At 40.9% G+C, this 15,490-nt stretch overlaps 1 protein-coding gene across 1 annotated transcript in view; it reads right to left on the reverse strand.

Moving 5' to 3' along the window:
• Positions 1-1,054: 1,054 nt before the first annotated feature.
• LRIG3 (leucine rich repeats and immunoglobulin like domains 3) overlaps positions 1,055-15,490 on the reverse strand; it is a 47,095-nt gene continuing 32,659 nt past the window's right edge. The window contains exons 10-19 of the mRNA XM_080810361.1: positions 14,860-14,931; positions 12,376-12,447; positions 11,728-11,891; positions 9,200-9,520; positions 7,814-8,095; positions 6,016-6,468; positions 5,067-5,225; positions 3,333-3,476; positions 2,958-3,233; positions 1,055-1,755 (exon numbers count right to left, since the gene is read on the reverse strand). Coding sequence (XP_080666487.1) covers positions 1,511-1,755; positions 2,958-3,233; positions 3,333-3,476; positions 5,067-5,225; positions 6,016-6,468; positions 7,814-8,095; positions 9,200-9,520; positions 11,728-11,891; positions 12,376-12,447; positions 14,860-14,931 — 2,188 coding nt within the window. The 3' untranslated portion in view covers positions 1,055-1,510. The remainder of the gene's footprint in view (positions 1,756-2,957; positions 3,234-3,332; positions 3,477-5,066; positions 5,226-6,015; positions 6,469-7,813; positions 8,096-9,199; positions 9,521-11,727; positions 11,892-12,375; positions 12,448-14,859; positions 14,932-15,490) is intronic.

Genomic DNA, 15,490 nt, shown 5'->3' on the forward strand with positions numbered 1-15,490 from the left:
AGATGTAGACAAGAATTTGCTTAAACAAAGTCATTTGAATTATCAAACTTAAGTTTATGTCAATTACTTGAAACAACGTCACTTAATTTTAAAAATGACTACATTCATTTTGTGCATGTATATATGCCAGTCATGTAATGCCATTTTTATCTAAATACTGTTTAAAACAAATACTTTAATTAGTTTAAGTAATAGATTTGATACTTAGTTTTTAACAAGTAGAGCAGGATGACCAAATTAGAAAAATAATTTAATTGTTAAAGAATGTTGCAGAATAGTTTAAAAGTGCCTTTTTTTTTTTTTGATGACTAAATCAGTAGTTGTCCCGCTTTTTTTTTTTTTTTTTTTTTTTATTTGACAGACAGAGATCGCAAGTAGGCAGAGAGGCAGGCAGAGAGAGAGGAGGAAGCAGGCTCCCTGCTGAGCAGGGAGCCCGACGTGGGGCTCGATCCCAGGACCCTGGGATCATGACCTGAGCTGAAGGCAGAGGCTTTAACCCACTGAGCCACCCAGGTGCCCCTAAAAGTGCCTTTTCTATTAGAACTGCTCATCCAGCAGAAAATCAGTAATAGCCAACAGTTCCATCAACATCCCATTATCACAGGGAATAGTAGATGAAAATCCACCTTTGTCATAGCCATTTTAACTATAGAAATGTGCAATAAACCACGCTCTTATTGTAATTAAAGGGATGGTGAATGTGAAACTATTTGGAAAAGCACAAGGCATTAGACCACATAAGGCATTATTATAATTAAAGAAACATGGCTTGAACGGTGATTTAAGCCATGGTGGCTGTATTGCATTATACCAGACTATATCAACAAAGCTATTTTTATTTGTAAAGTTAGGGATAAATTAATGTACCTCAAGTCTTCACAGCTCTTTTTCATTTATAATGTGTTTTCACATACACTAATCTGATTTGAGTCTGTATTACCCCAACTTTGCGTGATAGGCAGAATGGTCATTTATTCTGCTCATATTTTAATGTGCTGAGTATAATTCCATCAACTTGAGACATGATAATATGAAATTATTAAGCCTAAAATGTGTTGAAAACAATAAGAACTGTAATTGTATAGATGGGGCTTGGGATCAAAATGACACATTTTATTAAATGCAGTGTGCAAAATAAAATTAAGTGAACTCTATTTAAAAAGGGTACAAGACAGGTATTATTTAAAATGCTTTAGTACTTGTTTTCAATAAAAAGGAATCTGGCATTATAAAAATACATAAAATAGTCATGGATTCATACCATTAATTTACATATGATTTTTTTTTTGGCATAAAACAAAGTTAAAATAGTTTAAAAAGGTATTCTTATATGAAAGTTATTCCCAGTATAAAATTTTTATAACATTTTGTAATTTTGGTCCATCTGTATAAATAAGACATTTTATCCTTTTAAAATTCATAACTCCATTTAAAAAACATAGGATTCTCTCTTTTAAATAAAAGTCCACTTGAGGTAGTATGTTTGAGCTCTTCTTTGTTCCCATTCAGTCTATGTGTCCAAGTCATAAGACTGAAAATGTGGAGTCCTATGGTTTTCTAAGGTCTGTTTATAGGTACATGTGTGATTTTCCTGCTGAAAATCTGTCCTTTCTTTCCCATATTCCTTTGATTCAGAGTCCAAGTCTGGAGAAGAACGAGCTTTCAGGGGAAAGGCTCTTGGCTGACAATCCACTGGCTGTCCAAAGCTTGAAAAGGCATCCAGATGAGCTCTCTTCAGAGGCTTTCCAAATGTTCCTGAAAGGAAGAAACCCCTTGAGCATATGGGTCCTTTGGCTAGCATTTAATTCAAAACACATTTCAAATGGAGGAGCATCTTAGCCTGTAAGCACGCATAAGTGGGTTCTATAAGCCATTTACGGTATCAGGTATGTGCATTCCTGGTATGGAGAGAGAATGAATACATATGTCCACTCTTTATCTCATTTCATCACTCACGGTAATAGTAATCATTGAGCAATGAAGTTCCCCAATATAATTTCTTCCAAATCCTGGCTTTAGTTCTTGCTAGTCTGCAATTCTCTATGAAGGAGATCTGGATTGTTGGTTATAAGTAAACTGTGCCTGGATATGGAAAGTGTCTTTCAAAATAATCCTTGTGCCTTGCCCTTTCTTCTTTACTGGCAGAATGTTGCTTAACTGACTCAAACTCTTGTCACAGTCACATAAAACATATTTGCATTTTTTTAAAAAAAGGAATATAAAAAAATTATACTATGACAAAACATAAAATTTCATAAAAGCTGGGTAAAATATTTTAAAATTCTTTTTTTTTTTTAACACAAGACAATTTGTGGTTCATTTTCCCATATCTCCATTCAGTGAAAAGATGAACTCAGTTTTTCCATCTACTATCCCCATGTACAGACAAAAAAAATTCACAAGCGAGTCTTGGCGTTAGCCACTGTCTACCACCCCCAACTTATGCTTTAAGGCTCTGGCAGTCTTCTCCGCCAAAGCAGTCAGCTTGGCTGACAAGCAGTTGTTGCCAGGTGGGATGCTGTCCACCCTCCCTTTCTTTGACTGTGGTCAAAGGGTGAGCCACCAGACATCCCAAACCACAATCATGCAGCACATACAACTCCACCCCAAGAGTTGCTATAGCCCAAAACCACTTTTTCCACATGGGTGACAAATGGAGCTCCTAAGTCACTCCCAAAACTTGTCTTCTAGATGATGCCACACACAGAGTTAACCAGAAAGCATCTAAGGCTTAGTTACGGATTAGACACATAATCAAGTAAAATCCCCCATGTCTGACTTTGCCTTTAGAAACACGTATACTAACTCACAGGATGTTGTGACTACATGATTAAAAACAAACAAACAAACAAACAAACACATTTTCACAAGTTTGGCATCTGAGACTCACTGCTCTCCCACATGCAACTTGGAATAGGAGTCCTAAGTCAAGGTGTCTAATAATTTAATAAACTTACCCATGAAAGAATTACTTGAAGTAACGGATGCTGGCTCTGGACTTGGGCTAAAATCCGAAGAGGACTTGTTTAGACACAAACTTTTCATTCCAGGTCCTTCATTTTGAGAGTAAGGAGAGCTGATTAACTTCCTCACATGGGAAGGCCATCCTATGTCACTGACACTCTGTTCACAGGATTCTTCTGAAGGGTAAGGACATGGGTAGCACTCCTTTTTCTTTATGTAACTGGGCTCGCAATGGTCTATTAAGGCTGTTCTCAGGTCAGGGCCACAACCTTTTACATTTGGGGACAATAACAGAAAGACACAGAGTTAGCTCCTCTGGGAACTCTTTCCAGGAAACAGAACTGAACTCAAGTAAGAAAATCACATACCTGTATGATAGGCTTCAAATGGATCTGAGCCGTACACATTCCCCTTCAAATACACAGGGCCCGAGGAGCCCAAAAAGGGACACAGGAATGGATCCACGGCAACTTCCACGTCGGCTTCACTACTATTGTCAATGTGGCACGTCCCTTTAAAACAGACATCTCAGTCACCGAATGAATGTGATTCAAGTACCCTACAACATTCTCTCCACTTCAGGGATTTTCCATATTTGTAAATAAAAAGTTTGGATCGAACAGCATGTAAGAGGGAAAACTGGAGAAATTTATAGTAGGGTTTTAAAACATTTGCTGAGGCCTACGGATTAGTAACTGACGAAATCTGTGCCATCTTACAAAGATAGGACGTGACGAACCATCGTACTGCATGTGTTCACTGGGCCCTGGCCCCCAGTGGCTTCCCAGAGAAACTGATCTGTGTACTCACACTGCAGCCAAAGCAGCCCTGGTCTGAAACACACAATGCCACCAGCACTGCCCCCTCCCTCCAGAAGGTCAGATGAGCAGGACCCGGAAGTGGCATTCAACAAATCATTTCTGAATGCCCAGATCAAAGATAAGCTTGGCCAAAAAAAAAAAAAAAAAAGTGTTGTGAGTATCTGAGCCAAACAACTCAGAAATGACATGCCAGTTAGGAGTGGCCACAGCAGTTGAAGGACAAGAAATGTAGTGCAGGCGAGAGATGTTGCGATGGGCCATGTGCCTGGGAAGCAGGAACTGGGCACTGAGTGGTCTCAGAAGAGACTGTGTAAGATGTGATCCCTAGTGCCGGTGGCCCCTCGAGCACTCAGAGCAGACCAATCCCCAGCCCTAGCATCTAAGTGACACAGCATTACTGTGTTCCAGTTCTGTCGCTTTAAAATTTCCTAAATGTCTTTTCCGTAAACCCTGCTACATTTGAACAACGCTGCAACCAAATGAGTCTAACCAGAACACCCACCTGTATGTGCACATCTTCTATCTCTATACCCTCCATCACTGCCTTGCCAAGCACTTTGTGGCTATTTGTTGCAATTTTCATTTCACCACTGCCTACACTATGAGACTGAGAGCACATATCCCTCCCTCTCAACTACAGAGTCCACCACAGAGCACACATTCAATAAATGCCTGTGGGAAAAGATGGTAAAATGTTTGAAAAGAATGTCAATAGTTTTCTCTTTTGGAGCCCTTCGTATGTACCAAGCACCATGCAGTTTTCCAACATATCATTTTATTTAGTTTCACAACAACCTAATAAGGAAGTACTATGTAACTGCCCAAGGATACATAGTAAGCGACAGAAGTGGGTCTTGAACTAAGCCTGTGTGTGTGTCTGTGTTATGGTGCCTCCATGATTATTCTTAAAATCACACAGTTCTTAAAGCAAGAGTCAGAATTTGATTTCCCTAAAGACCTTACATGAAACCAGTTAATGTCATTTAAGAAAGGAGAACATTCAGGGCCAAAGAACATTTATAGTGTAAAGAAAGTATCACGTTGCATGGAGAAATTAAACTTTAATTCTCCGACTTGTCTTCTCTTATTATCCAAAGCAAAGATTTTTCTGCTATTTAAGAGAATAGCATAATAGTATTTAATTTCAGCTTTGCCAGTGAGCTTGGGCCAGGTCCTCAACATATGAATGTACTGATTGCTTGTGAAAATTAATACTGTATTTGAGCCTTCCATCAGACTGTTTTGAGACAGCTATAGCCTGTGTTCATTTTAAACACTTACCATTGCCGTCGTGTTGTGGTAAGAAAAACCCGCCTCCTGAAGACGTCACGAACTGGTGGTGGCTTCCACTTTCTGAGGAGATGTACCCATCCTGTCTGTCGGCTAAGGTTCCCTGAGATGACAAGTAACTAGGGATATCTGCGGGCAAGTTGGTCTCATCTATAATCCAACAACAGCATTCTGTTAACTAAGACCGGCCATACATACCCCACAGCCTTCCCTGATGAACACTCTATACTGTTTTGGGTTCTGTACAAATCAAATAAATCTACTCCTGAAAACCCACCTTGACTGTCTAGTCTTCAGGTTAGGAAGGTTAGGGCTCACTGCTCTGGGAAGCACAAGCCAATTTTCTATTTTGCCTTCTATAGGAAGCCCCTCCCAAATGTCAAAAAAAACCCAGATGTTTCAAGAGATAAAGCCCTAGGAATTTTTGTGGGGTAGTAGCTAAGCTTTTGGATTAAGCTTGATTTCTGCTATATTCCTAACCTAATATTCATCAATGTAAGAGCTGGCACATATTAGGTCACAGCCTGCTCCCACTAGTAACGGAATCCTCCCTAGACGCCTGCACATGTATGCACACGGCAACATGTGATGAGAGAGAGAACTACGGCAGAGTGTAAACCTCATAAACGAAGGGCTGCTCCTATTCTCCATCACCTCTGTGTGAAGGAGTGAGACTGTTTTACACTGTTCTTTGGACTAAATCTCACAGCCAAAAGGATACTCCGATGAGGTTTTAAAAAAAAGGATTAATCTTTAAACATCAGCTTTATTTTGGGCTGGGGTGTTATTTTTAGCTAACCATATTCCTGCAGCTTGAAACAAATGAGTCACCCTTCTGACATGGCCTCGGGCTGTGAGACACACATTTTGGAAGAAAATTACCCCAGGACCACAAGCACACATGACTACAGCTCCCCGTGCCAAGCTTCTGTTTACACACCTGTGTTGGTAATGCTGCAATCTTCATTCCTCCGCCTTGTGTGGTATATGATGACCACCCACACGAGCGACGTGCCCACCACACAGCAAACCACCGCTATGATCACGACACCCACGGTGGCCCATCCATCATCATCTAATGATGAGGCGGTCATCTGAGGGGAGTCACAGGTGGGAGTGGGGATCACGCTGAGGCGCACGTTGCCTCTCTCAGTGCCAAGGGTGTTAGACATCTCACACGTGTATTTCCCGGCATCACTGACATCAGAGTCCACAATGATGAGCAGCTGATTGCCTGCTGCAAAAAAGTGCCTTTCGGTGACCACCAAGGGGCTGTCATCCTTGGTCCAGTTCAGTCTGGGAGGAGGGCTGCCTCCAGCGATGCACTGCAGGACGGCGGTTTCTCCCTTGGTGACGGTTCGGTCCAACAAGGGCCGCAAAAATGATGGTGTTTCTGAAAGGACAAGTTATGTTTTCAATCTCCTAAATGAAATCAGGTTTTGCATATCGTAAGACTGGCCACTTGAATTTACTAAAACTGGAACCTAACACTGTATTCTTCCACAAATTCACGCGCATGCTTCTGTGAGAGCCGAAACATGGGTACGACATTCAGAATCTCATTTCATTATTTGCCTGTCATTTGTTACACCACCTGTTAAGGATAATGTTTACTGTTTTTTAAATCTCTCACACTCTTGACAAGATTGGGAATGGTGGAAGAAGGGCAATGCAAAACATTCTAGTCAAATGCATAAAAGTAATTTCAAGGGGCACCTGGGTGGCTCAGCGGGTTAAGCCTCTGCCTGCGGTTCAGGTCATGATCTCAGGGTCCTGGGATCGAGCCCCACATCGGGCTCTCTGCTCAGCAGGGAGCTTGCTTCCCTCTCCCTCTGCCTGCCTCTCTGCCTAGTTGTGATTTCTCTGTCAAATAAGTAAATAAAATCTTTTAAAAAAAAAAGTAATTTCAAGCATGGGGGGTATGTTGATGGGTGGAAAAAGTCAGAACGTTTAAATTTTTAAAGGGAAACTTTCTAGTGCTAGACGTCCAAACCTATGCATAAATTCTGAAAGGACTTTTATTACTTGGTGTTCACAGGTTACTTTGCTCAACTCTTTGAGTTCTGCTCAACTCATAAGAAACACGTATGATTAACATGTTCACATTTTTTTAAAAGCTCCTGTTCAGGCAAAAGATAAAAGACAAACACTGATTTCCAGAATGGTAGGGTAGGTCTAGAAAATAAAGTAGATCTTTCCCAGTCTACTAACATGTTCTATATATATATTTTTAAAGATTTTATTTATTTATTTGACAGAGATCACAAGTAGGGAGAGAGGCAGGCAGAGAGAGAGAGGAGGAAGCAGGCTCCCTGCCGAGCAGAGAGCCAGATGCGGGGCCCGATCCCACGACCCTGGGACCATGACCTGAGCCGAAGGCAGAGGCTTCAACCCACTGAACCACCCAGGCACCCCCATGTTCTATATTTTTATACGTGTTTTATAGTGTGAAGACTATCAGTAGCATCTGCGTGATGGGAAGAGGAGAGCAGAGGAAGTGGAGGCAACAGAGCATTTACTTTTCCCCTCGGAACAGAGGAAGCCGAGTCATCTCACCGGCCACAGGCTAAGACGTAATGCACTCCTGACTTCAAAATTCCTGAGAAGCCATTTGTTCTCTCCAGGGAAGGGCAGTGTCCTATGGATTACCTCTCACCCTTACAACTCCTGACACTTAGGGCCTTTGAGTCAGCTGGCATCTTTGATTTCTATCACAGAATCTGACAACAGCTGCTTACCTAGGACAGTCAGAGTTGCGTTTGCAGAAATGCTTCCTGCACTGTTCTGAGCTGTGCAGCTATAAACCCCGATGTCCTCTATCTTTACATCCACAATAAAGAACACATCATCCTCAGGCATAACATGCATGCGTCTCTCCCTCGCGGCAGGGAAGTCTGTGCCCCCATCCTTTTGCCAGGCTATCTGTGGGGCTGGATGTCCCAGGGCAGCGCACTCCAAGCGCGCCATGGCCCCGGCACGGATGGTGAGGTCCATGGGGGTCTTGGTGAAGGAAGGAAGCACTGAAATCAGAGAAAGAATGAGGGCATTAGTGCTATGGAGTTTTAGAGGTTCATTTTCATTCATTATTTTTTTTTTTTAAATATGCTTACAAATGCCCCTGCTGTAGGTTAGGCTGGGGTTATTTCTGATTACAAGAGAAGGAATCTGAAATTGAGATAAGGAGATTCCTTCAAGGTTACACACAGGTACAGAAATGATGAAGTCAGGCCAAGACACAGGTCATCCCCTGTACAAACTGAAGGTCTTTCTCCTATTTTCTAGTTACTTTTTAGTTTCCTCAGTAATTATCTGTGAGATCTTGGGCAGATCAATTAATCTCTTTGTACCCTGATGACTCACTTCATCTTTTTTTTTTTTTTAAGTCCCTTCTGGCTCTAACATTCTATGACTTTAGATATGTGTTTTCTCCTACAACTTTAAACTCAAAATTGTTCTGTGTGTCAGGCCTCACCAATCATTTGTAGAATGAATGCATTAATGAATCAGATACAAAAATCTTCTACCATGGAAAGTACAAATGATTACTTAATATAGTGGTAAGGTTCCTGTCATAAAAAATGTATTCTGGTCACACAGAGCAAACAATTATAATTTTTATTAACAGCAACTAATACTTATTGCATTTGGTGAGCATTCACTGTATTCCAGGCTAAGTCCTTTACACCAATTATTTTATCTAATTATCATATCTATATAAGATATGTATGATTGTTCCTAATAGAAACATGTGGAAATGGAGGCACAGGACGGTTAAGTAATTTGATAAGAGTTACACAGCTGTATGCAGGAGCGGCAGGAATCAAACCCAGATCTCTGAATTAAAGGTGGTGTGCTGTAATGCTTCACAGCCTCCCATAGCCAAAGAATACATTGTGAACTCCCCAAAAAGCACAGCCCGTATGTGGTTCGGCCCTGTGCTACCCCCATGGTGGGGTCCTCAATGCAGTCCCCGCTGATGCAGATTCCAAGTATCTTAGTTTTTTGGAGTGAGAGGTAGAGAGGTGGGGAACTACAAACAAGACAGGGTTAGGAGTAAGAGAAAGAGAGAAAAACCAAATCTAAAAGGTGTCTTTAAATGCAAACAGAAAAGTTAGATCACATACTGTTGACTGTAAGCTTGGCTTTGACCGAGTAGGATGAACCGAAGTGATTGGAGATGACGCACTGGTATTTCCCTTCACTGGTAAACTCCACATTGCGGAGCCGGAGGATGGTGGTGTACTCCATCACTTCGCCACCTTGGGCCCGCAGGTGTGCATAGTTTTCCATTTCGGCATCATGCAGTAGTTCATTGTCTTTCTTCCAAGCAAACGTCATTGGGGAATCACTGCTGCTGGCGGCCGAGCAGACAAAACTCAAATTGGAACCTTTTATTGCCGACTGTGTTTCTGGCTGAACAGTGATCTGGGGTTTAGGAAAGTCATCTGTTTAAGATGGAGAGGAGGAAAAAGAATGATTTTAAGGCTCGACAGTCCAAATGCTACTCAGTTTTTAATACAAAGAAACTCAAAACAAGTGAGTGCTTGGGTTTTACACTCGGTGTATGTTTCACAGATGGACTACCAGTCCTCATGTTGAAATGATGGCCTGGGAGAGTGTTTATAAACTAATTTGTTCACTTCAAATAGGGGCCGGTACCTATTTATCAATCATTAACTGAGAGACTATTATTCTGGAATATAATATAGTTTATCCTAGGCCCCTTATGTTTTTTTTTTTACATAAATATGAGAAGAAATCAGCTAAGAAACTTCCAACTCATGGATCATCTTTAAACGCTACTAGTAGGAACTGCAATTTTTTCCATGTTATCCACAAAAAAGCTGCAGCAAAATTAAGAAATCAGTATCACCAAAGACAGCAATTAACACCACATTCACTAAAAACAGAACCCGTATTAAAGAGCAGTAATCTTTAGATCGAGTTGAAACAAATAATTCTGTCCTCTCAAACTCCCTGTGAGAGCCTGGCTTCAGCCTGGGGTTAAGGGTGGACCAACAGTCAGGCCAGGCCGCTGAGCTTCGCTGTCAGAACTACATGATAATTAGAGCTGGGCAACTCTTTCATTCCAAACAGTTATTTTTAGTTCTCTGTTACTTTTTGGAAAAGTTACCTTTTCTGAACTGCAGTTTCTTAAAGATGGTCTAAACCCAGAGGGAAACAGTTTAGATCTACTAAAATGTATTATCTGCATGCTCTGGAGAAAGGACACTCAGTGGCCTGCATGCGTGTGCGTGTTTGTGGGGGGGGGGGGTACGTGAGTGTGAGTGAATGGGCTGTGGGAAGGCTCTGGGAGCTCCAGTGCGGCTCACGTCCAATACCACGCTGTCATCAAGACGGTTTCTGCTTCTGTACGGCTACTCTAAATTTCTTATCTGATAAATCAATGTTTAGATTCACAGTTGAGGGACTGAAAGAAAAATCCAAGGATACCATAGACACGTCCCCAAATAATAGAGAGTTCTTATCTTGGGACTAGAGAACTGCAAAATAAGCACCATGGGAAAGGCATGGCTCAGGCCCTTCTAGATGAATGCCAAAAGCTTATTTAGATCCAAAAGCTACATCAGACATTTTATTTCCAGAAACCGTTGGCACTGTTTAATGTTGCAACCTAAAAAAATATATTTTTCTTGTACTTGACTAGACAATCGTAGGCAAAGCAGTTTCAAATAATTTTTTTTTAAAGATTTTATTTATTTATTTGACAGACAGAGATCACAAGTAGGCAGAGAAGCAGGCAGAGAGAGGGAGGAAGCAGGCTCCCTGCTGAGCAGAGAGACTGATGCGGGGCTCGATCTCAGGACCCTGAGATCATGACCTGAGCCGAAGGCAGAGGCTTAACCCACTGAGCCACCCAGGTGCCCCTCAAATAAATTTTTAAAGGCCAACGTAAAATTAGGTTCTGTAATATCTTAGCAAACACACTAAAATTTAAGCAAACTTTGATTCTGTGTTCTATATGTGCATTTATTTTTACAAAGGTCTCCATGGCAGTGAATAGTAAAGAGCAGTGTAGTGTAGTCGACAGAAGCCTGCACCAGGGAGAGGAGAACCTGGGGTTTTGATCCAGATCTGCTGACTAGCTATGTGAGATTTGAGGTTTGAGATTTCTAGCTCTGAGATTCTTCATGCTAGAACAATGGACTTATGCTGACTGATAATAAATTCAAACTTCCTATTACTTGTAATGCTTCAACCACCAGGAGCAACATTTTTAGCAGCCCGTAAATTATGAACTGATAATTTTCCCTTCGTACCTCAATTCACAGCACTGACATGGGTTAGTTCAGTCTCTCCACAAGCCCGGAAGTGGGAAGGGCAGTCAGCACATGTCCCACTTCACAGATGCAGACAGAGATTGAGGGAGAAGGGAGGGCTGTGACTGCCCATCAGTGCTCCCAAGATCCAACGTCCTTCTCGTTCCACCAAACCCCCCTGATGTCCAAAGAGAGACATTTAAGGACATTCTCTCTCATCTGTAACATTAAAATCATCAGCACACTATAGATTTGTTTTCATCTACCTCAGCAGAAATAAAAGCTTCATCAAGGCAACATAAGCTTATTCAAGACCATTCACTGGAGGGAAAAAAAAGAAGAATGAAGACAGAGGCAACAGTCACACTCACCGCACACAAAGCCATCTGGGCTAACAGCAAAAATACTTCTTCCTTTTAGCAGCTGAGGATGGGCGCAACTGGCATTTACAAAGCTCTGAAAGTTGTTTTCCGCCACCCACTGTGGGAGCCATTTTAGTTGGCAATCGCACAAAAGGCTTGATGTATTTAAATGCCTGAGGAGAGTAATTATGTTCAATTTGTTTTATATGAAATGCAGATTGTATGAGTAAACTAACTCAAGTAAATATTAACAAAGCAATGAATGTGGAAACCAAATACACACTCCATGCAATAAATATTCTCTAGTCCATCTTAATATGTATGAACCGTATTAGCACCACGTTGTTGCTGTTTCTGACCTACTGAGGGAGAAGTGCTGATATACTGAAAACACCTCACTCCTGAAGGCTTGCTACCCTGGTCAGGCCTTGCACCACATTAGGTCCCACACATTTAAATTGCAAATTCGTTAACAGAAACAGAAAGAAACTCCTCTTCTCAACAAAGGGAACAGATCGCTAACTCCCTTTGCTTTCTGGTATAAAAATCAAGCTAAGAATGCACTAGAATGCTTTTTATAGATACGTGATCTAGGCTGACATGCCCCCTGACACCAGGTTTCATTTGGAAACTCTTGGAAAGAAAAGGAAAGCTTACAATTGCTGAAGTTTCTTCATTTGTGAAAATGCATTGCCTTGTAATGACATGATTGCGTTGTCACTCAGATCTCTGAAAACAAATCAAATACATTAGAGCGAATTATGGTCACTGCCTGCCTCAGGCAAAAGCTGGGCCCACACTGCCCACCCCATTTGCCAAACTACTCCATGTGCTGAAATGCACGAACCAGGCAACTCCAGAGAACCCATTAGGAAGCTTCGATCAAAGAACACGAATATTTGTATCAGAGGCAGATCTGTTATAGTAAAAAAGATTTGCTTTATATCCTCATGTCTATGTTATTGGACTCAGGAGGGCCTACACTGTTCTGCTGTATTTTTTTTTATAGTTATATGGTTTGTTCTACTGTATTATTTTACTGTTTCTCAATATTCAAATTAGTAACCAATAGTAACTTTTAAATACACAAGTAAAATTTCTCATAGTTATGCTTTTTAAAAAACCCATCATGTATAAAATACTTTCTATGACATGCACTGGGTTAAAGGATTTACATTTACATAGTATTACATTTATTCCTCACAGCAACCCAAAAGAATATGGTTTTACTACCTTGTTTGGCACGAAAGGGGCAGATAAGATATGAACTCAATTATTTTCCATTTCAACACCTATGCTGTTGGTCAGTAGCCCATTCTGCCACACACAACTCACGAGTAGAGACAGCAAAGTGTTCAGACAAGATGTACTTGCTAAAACATACTTTGGGCAGGACATTTATAAAACCAGAGAATATTCTAGGCTGACTTTATTTTTAACTAGTGCTTACAAGCAGTTTGAATTAAAGCAGTCTCCACAACGATTACTACTCTGTTTTTCTTTTATGGGGTCAGAGTATACAAAAAGGATTTTGAATGAGATGAGGGGTAACAGAGGACAGAGGGAAGGTACCAAACATGGGCAGAAAAAGAGGCTGGGAGAGTCAAGAAGGTTTTGAAAACTGAAGCAGAGGTTAATACTCTACTGATCCACTAATTCCACTTTCCCAGAAATGGAAAGGGTCAGATGACAAACCCTTTGGCCAGTTTCCCTTTGAAAATAATTTGTTTCAAGGAGTCCAGCAACACTGGTCCGCCCTTCCAAATTCTGCTTTGCAGAATCATCCTACTCCAGCCTGAACGCGTCTGTCAGAGTGGCTAGCAATTCGAACCTCCCTTAAACTAGTAAGTGAGTCAGGAGACAGAAAGATGGTTGCAGATAATGGTGAAATCGTCTCTCTCAATACACAGTGCAAATGCGGGTTTGCCCAAATGTGTTCTGAACTTCTTTTGTCCAAGTTAATAGATATTAAAACTTTTGGTTATAAGCATTGCCTCACAGAGTGGAGATATTTTGTATCATTTTGTACTTTTGCTGTACAGGTGTAAACATTCCCATAGTTGTTAAGAAGCTGGTTGGTTCAGTGCTCACGCAGGTCTTGACTCCTATCAAGGGTAGCCAGCTTGCCTTCCTAGTGGCTGGAAATACCTGCGTCCCTAAATGCCATTTCAAAAATGTGTGCCAGCAGTTACTAAGAGGGGATGGCGCAGAGACTGTGAAGACAAGAGCGAGTGGCACAAGGACATGGACAGCAGAGGCAGTCCTGGTGTGAGTCCTGCCTCAGGCAACTCTGAACTGATGGGCTGGTAGCAAAACAGAACAAGAAAAAGACCAAAGGTAGAAAAACAGGTTGTATGTTTTATAATTAAACAACAGCAATGACAAACTAATACAAGTCTCCAAGTAATGTCACTATCCTCCTAATGTCACTCCTAAGGACCACGGGGAATTGCTTTTTTAATCTTTTTTTCTTTTTTTGTGTGCAAAGATTTTATTTATTTGACAGAAAGAGACACAGCGAGAGAGGAAACAAAAGCTGGGGGAGTGCGAGAGGGAGAAGGAGGCTTCCCACTGAGCAAGGAGCCCAATGTGGCACTTGATCCCAGGACCCTGGGATCATGACCTGAGCGGAAGGCAGAGGCTTAACCCACTGAGCCACCTGGGCGCCTCTGCTTTTTTAATCTTTAAAATGCAAGTCATCCATCTTAACTGTTCAACAGAATCAGTGGACACTCAGAACCTCCACTTCTTTAATTAAAAATAAAGGTAACAGGAGCTACTGAATAATTTTCTTATGAGGATTAAATGAGATTATATGTAATACCCAGCATAATGCCTGATGTATAGTAAGTGCACAATAAAGGGTCGGTTTTTGAAAATTAAATATATCACTACTTAAGAAAAATAACTCAAAGAAAACCCAGTAAGTATAGTTCCTCAAATGCAAAGGGAAATGTATACCTCCAAACTTCCATATAGATATAGATACATAGATAAACAGGTAGAAGATAAACAGATGTGAAAATATACTTCATGGTACAGAGAGAATGCCAACAAAATTACATTCTAGTTTATCTTTCATGACACATAAATAGATAACCATCTTAGATTCCTTTAGGTAACTAAATTCCAGTCACTCACAGATGTTCTAATGCGTCCAAACCGGTAAAGGCTTTTTTGGTAATAGATCGAATCCGGTTTCCCTGGAGTATTCTGAGGGGGGAAAAAATAAATTACATTGGAATAGTTATTAAAGACATTTGGGGGTGGAATTCTCATGAAAAGAATCTCTTTTAAAATCATTGTGGAAAAAAGAAATCACTGTGAATAATTGTATTTTCTTCAATTAAATGATATAACCTGCACAAGCGTATTCATGCCATCTATTTCAGTAATACAGTTCAGCATGATCTCAAAGCATTCAACAGAGAGCCCAGCAATATAGGTATTCAATAAGTTACTCTAGCAGTTAAATTAAAGCCGTGACTTTCAAAGTCTTCTTAAGAGGTAGAAACTTCCTTTCAGGTAAATGGTTTCAAACCTATAATTAGTGAGGCGGGTAACAGTGGAGATCTTCTCCTTACCCACCCTCCCCACAGATACTTTTATCATTCACAGAAGTTTTGGGCTACATGGAACTCAACTTGAAAACTTAAAACATAAGACCACTGTAAGACCAAACAGAAGCCCGTTTTTTGCCTGTATTGCTCAGTGCCCACTGCCTGCCGTATTATCAGGGGACACTGGATCGTGTCACTTAAAAAGTCCTGTG

Source organism: Martes martes (assembly GCF_963455335.1).
Source record: "Martes martes genome assembly, chromosome: 8".
NCBI classification, from domain to species: Eukaryota; Metazoa; Chordata; class Mammalia; order Carnivora; family Mustelidae; genus Martes; species Martes martes.